A 5,712-nucleotide genomic window follows, 5' to 3' on the forward strand; every position below is an offset into this window, starting at 1 on the left:
GGTGATCCTAAACCAGAGTTATTACAGTTAACAAACTAAAACCATAAACCGTTGTTGTTGCTGTTTTCAAAATAAAAATGAACTGATATAAAATCAAATATTTCAAAGAAAATTAAAACTGCCAAGGCAACATTTCTCATTTTCATAACTAAAACTGACATAAAAATGAAGAAAGACTGTATATAAATATTAAAAAAGGATAAAAATGACAAAAATAAAATTACTAAAAAATGGAAAATATAAAAAGTATTTTTTTATTATATAAAAAAACATAAATGTTAACTGGAATAACTTATTTTATTTCATTTGGTTGCCAAAGGAACATTCACATTTTCATTTAATCAATTAAATGAATGTACTAAAATAACTAAAACTAAAAATGAAGTAAAAAATATAATAATAATAATAATAAATAACAAAAATACTCAAGTGTAAACTACAATTATAATGAATTTGGAAAATATGTTAATAACAAGTAATTCAAAATATTAATACAAAATGTTTTGTCATTTAAAAATTTTTTTTTTTTAATTAAAAATTATTTCAGCTAGTTACCAAGGCAACATTTAACATTTTCATTCAGTTTAACCAAAAAAAAAAAAACTAAAATATTAACTAAAATTATATTGAAAATGAAAAAATAACTTTTTTCAAAATAAAAAGTTAATAAACACTATACTAGTTCAGTAATAGTGATAATATATACATGGCCCTCTTCTCCTGTGATATAATAATAATAATGTATGCAAATAGAAAGCGAGTGTGTCAGCTGATCTTTTATTGTGCTGTGGGGTCTGATGAGGCTGAAGGGTGTACAGCAGCTCGCAAGATCAATACATCTGAATATGCCTGCATGCATTTTAAACAACACATATTTTATTAACTTTCAGAAAGTACATGTATGGCAAAATAATAAAAGAGGATCCTTTGTTTAGCATATATTTTGTACTATATATGTATATATACACACACACACATACACACATGCATATATTCATTTGTTAGTTTGCTAACCGTACATCAGTTATGTTGTATAAAATAAATGTATAGGAAAATAAATAAAGCAATAAATGACTTGCTACAACAAATACTCATTTTTTTGTCTTGAATTTATTTTTGTGTTTTCCTCATTCATTCATTTATTTTCTTTCTTTATTTGTAACTTTGTAACTATTTATTTACTCATGCATTTCTTTTAAATGATCCCACATGTTATTTCTATATTCAGCTACTGCTGTTTGGGTGTTGTTGATATTATGATGATATTACAGGTGGACATGATGATGAGTGATAACAGTGTTACACAATCGTGGACGCGTAATGAGACGTGAATATGTAATGAGGGCGGGGCTTGAGTGACGTGTGGCGTGAGCAGCGTGAGCTTCAGCTTCAGTCAGTGATCGGATCTCCGGAGAGTCATGACGCGCTCCGGACGCACGCGGATTTTACGCACGGAATGACCGTGAATCGTCGATAAATGGGGTCCTTGAAATGGAAAACACATCAGCGGGGGCTGATTATACTCTGGGTTTTGTCGTTTTCAGGTAAAACGTGTTATATCTACGTATATTTGGACAGGAATCTCGTGCGTAAAGGTTGGAGGTGTCCAGGTTGATCAACTTCCTCCAGATTGGATTATTAGAGTGTTTTAAGTTATTGTTAGATTATTTAGATGGGAATTGAACTGTTGAGTGAATATATTATCAGAATCTGAGCATTTACGATGGCGTTTGAGTTTGGATACAAGTAAATATTACCGTTTTTAACGATATATATATAGAGAGAGAGAGAGAGAGAGGTGTGGAAAGTTTAATAAGCTTTGTGCTGCGATATTTATCAGGTCAAATATGCAATATTAAATATTTTTGTGTGTGTTTTTATATTTTATATCTGAATGAATGAATACCACTTTTTAAGTGGTTTAACGAGTATTTTTATTTCATTACACCCTGAATGATTTAAATATTATTAGTATTTTTTTTTTCTATTTTTGTGAGGGTACCTGAATAATAATAATAACAGTTTTCAAGTGGTTTAGCCAATATTTTTATTTTATTACACCCTGAATGATTCAAATATTATTAGTATTTTATTTTTATTTTTGAGAGGGCACCTGAATAAAAAATAAAATAATAATAATAATAATAATAATAACACTTTTCAAGTGGTTTAGCCAATATTTTTATTTTATTACACCCTGAATTATCCAAATATTAGTTGTTTTTTTTTCTATTTTTGTGAGGGTACCTGAATAATAATAATAATAATAATAACAGTTTTCAAGTGGTTTAGCCAATATTTTTATTTTATTACACCCTGAATGATTCAAATATTATTAGTATTTTATTTTATTTTTGCGAAGGTACCTGAATAAAAAAAAAATAATAATAATAAAAACACACTTTTTAAGTGGTTTAGCCAGTTTTTTTTATTATTTTATTTTATATTAGTGGGTGTCATGAATCAAACCAGTTGTAAAAAATATGACTTAATATGACTGAATCAACCTGACTACATTAAGATGCAACAACAGAATCCATTTCACGGGTCAGATCAGGTATAAATAGCTTCTTAACACAGCAACACATGGCCCATTTTCACTTTTTATTGTATAAAAACAGCCAAAGTCATGAAGATTAGAATGCAAATGCATCAGTGTCCAGCAGAAGCACCGATGGCAGGATGATTCTTCTCTCCCAGTTGACCGTGACTAAATAGATTAGATCTATTCAGAGGCTCGCTTGACCAGTATGTTGCATTGTTTGATGAAGCAGAATTTAGATGCAATAATGCCAGTTTTTAATTCTCTCCTCTCCTCTTCTGCAGGTGTTTTTAGCTTTAGTGAGCTGTCGTTCACCGTCGAGCCCAAGGACGTGGCGGCGTCTCACGGTGAGAGAGTTATTTTGGACTGTCAGGCTCAGGGCGAGTCGCCCGTCGGCGTGCGATGGAGGAAGAACGGCCTCCAGCTTCACGAGAGCGGCCGATTGCGTGTCTTGTCCAACGGCTCGCTCTGCATCTCCAGCTCAGCGCAATCAGACGAGGGCTTCTACCAGTGTCTCGCACAGAACAGATACGGAGCCGTCCTGAGCCAAAGATCCCGTCTCACCATCTCAAGTACGTATGGATGTGACCACTGCGGGAAAACTCTGCTTCTGTTTTTAAATGCTGAAAACAGGCCGTATACTGACAAAAACACGCACAACAAGCCCAAAACCAAAAGAAAAAATTCAGAAATTATATTTAGTTTCAAGAACATGAGGCCTAGTTTTGCGTTGTGACATTATTTGAATAAAAAAAAATATGTTGTACACCAAATTCTAAGTGTATTAATGCATTTTATAAAACAGAGTGTTCCAGTCCTTGATTCTGATTGGCTGAGCCGCATTCGAAGCTGTTGTAAATTATAGAGCCCGACCGATATGGGTTTTTTGGGGCCGATACCGATATTAGGGAGTAAAAAAAAGGCCGATATCGATATATTCTTTGTGTATATTAGAGTACAGTACCAGTCAAAAGTTTGGACACTTTCCCATTCATGTGTCCAAACATTTGACTGGTACTATATATAGAATACAGTATATACATAAACAGAATATATATATACATAAACACATTTTTTGCAATGATCACTCAAATGTGGTGACCAAACACTTATAATGACGTGACAGAGATACGTGATGGAGGCAGGGCATTTAACAATTTAACAATAAACTTTATTATCCAAAATGAGTCTGACATCAGTGCACTGAACAGTAAAGTTGAAGTTTATTCAACTTTTAACGGAATAAAGTTGAATGGAATTGAATTGAATTAAAGTTTATTTTACTTCGAAACATTCATTCACGGATTTGCGCTACTGTCTTCACACACAAGTGTGAAGTGTGACATAATATACTTCTGTAAAAAATATAATATAAATTCACGTCTCGCGCACTTTAATGCCCTTTGAATGTAATGTGTACGTTCCCTTGGAACTGGAATCATGGCAGAATATCATGTGAAGTCCACTTGATTTTATTTGCGTTATATGTTCTGTAAAAAAAATTTCAAATTGGCAGCATATTCGCCGATACCGATATATCGGCAACAGGCTCATATTGCTTTTATAAAACGGTTTAACTGAATTAAACATGAAATTTTGAAGTAGAAATTAATGATTATTATTAACTTTATTTATTATTATTATTATTCATTAATGCATTTTATAATTATAGTTAATGATCAAATAATGTCACAATCTTAACATAAGCTTAATTTTCTCTCAGAAATTGCTAGTAAATTTCACAAACTACAAAGAACCGGCAAGTAATATTGAACTAAATGTGAAATTTTGAAGTAGAAAGACTAGCAGAATAGCATTAACTTGCTCAAAAAGTCATATTTAACCATGTTTAAATCCCAGAATCTGCTGATTTCTCGATGTAGAAAATGTAGAAAAAAGGCACGTGTTCAGTCTGGGCCTTACACATGTAAAGATCTGAATTGAATACGAGTGATTTAACTATAGTTGTATTATGTTGCTGTCACTAGACGGCTATAATAGAAAGTTTTAATGCCTTATAAGGGGGCAAAATATTAAAAAGTATTTTCTTAAGGACTCAGGATGTGCTCTGACTCAGGCACAAGCAGATTTTCATATTGAAAAATAACTCATTATAAAATGACATCAAATGAAACATTTACCTTTTAAATCCTAAAATTCTGCTGGTTTTTCTCCCAAAATCAACGTAGAAATATTCAATATAGGCCATATACATGTTAAACTTTGAATTAGAAATTAATTGCATTGATGATTTAACTATTGTTATGTGATGCTTCTTTCAATATATGTCTATACTAGAAAGTCTTAAGCCCTTATAGGGGTAGAATATTGAATAATCTTCAGCAAAAGAGCTGAAATCTGACTCATGCACAAGCAGATTTGATGCTCCTTTATGCAATCTGCGTCATTGGCAATGCGATTGTTTCTTGGTCAGTTACTCGCAGGAATCTGTTAAAGGCTATTGGCTGGCGTCTTTTGTCCCGCGTGGCCCCGGCTGCCCTCTGATGGGGGCAGAAAAGGCTCTGCTGTGGGACGTTTGTTCAGCCATGAACCTGTGGACAGAGAAACAGCTGTGCTTATTGAACTGGCTCAGGCCTGACCTTCGCAAAGAGACCAGAGCCGTTCAAGCACAGCTGAATGCTGCTCCATACGCTCCTAGATCAGAGAAGCTTCTGATGTGGAAGATATCGATGGTGATGTGAGGTTTGGGGTTGAATTATTATTTGGGCTATTTGTAGTGATAGACTAATAGATCAGCCATTATTATAGTTAACCAAAACTAAAACCATAAAAAAAATTAAATAATAATAATAATAATAAAATATCAAAAATATAAAAATAAAATAAAAATATATATAAAAAACTATACTAAAAATTAATTATAAATAATAATAAAATATAAAAAAAATTTGATAAAATAAAATATCAAAAATGATTGATTTCAGCTAGTTGCCAGGGCAGCATTTCTAATTTTTTATTTAGTTTAACTTGGTGTACTAAAATAACTAACACTAAATCTAAAATAAAAATGAATAAAAACTATATAGACATACTTTTTTTTAAAAATGTAAAAAACCCAACAAAATTACTAAAACTTAACTAACTAAAATTAAATTAAATTCATGCAATTAAAAATTAAAATTAAAACAGGAAATACAAAAATAAAAATT

The 5,712-nt window shown here is 31.7% G+C and overlaps 1 protein-coding gene across 1 annotated transcript in view; it reads left to right on the forward strand.

Annotated features, from left to right (window-relative positions):
* Positions 1–1,477: 1,477 nt before the first annotated feature.
* Positions 1,478–5,712, forward strand: part of prtgb (protogenin homolog b (Gallus gallus)) — a 37,891-nt gene continuing 33,656 nt past the window's right edge. Inside the window, exons 1-2 of the mRNA XM_016494738.1 lie at positions 1,478–1,544; positions 2,827–3,114. Coding sequence (XP_016350224.1) covers positions 1,478–1,544; positions 2,827–3,114 — 355 coding nt within the window. The remainder of the gene's footprint in view (positions 1,545–2,826; positions 3,115–5,712) is intronic.

This window comes from Sinocyclocheilus anshuiensis, unplaced genomic scaffold, assembly GCF_001515605.1.
Source record: "Sinocyclocheilus anshuiensis isolate Anshui unplaced genomic scaffold, SAMN03320099.WGS_v1.1 scaffold923, whole genome shotgun sequence".
NCBI lineage: Eukaryota > Metazoa > Chordata > Actinopteri > Cypriniformes > Cyprinidae > Sinocyclocheilus > Sinocyclocheilus anshuiensis.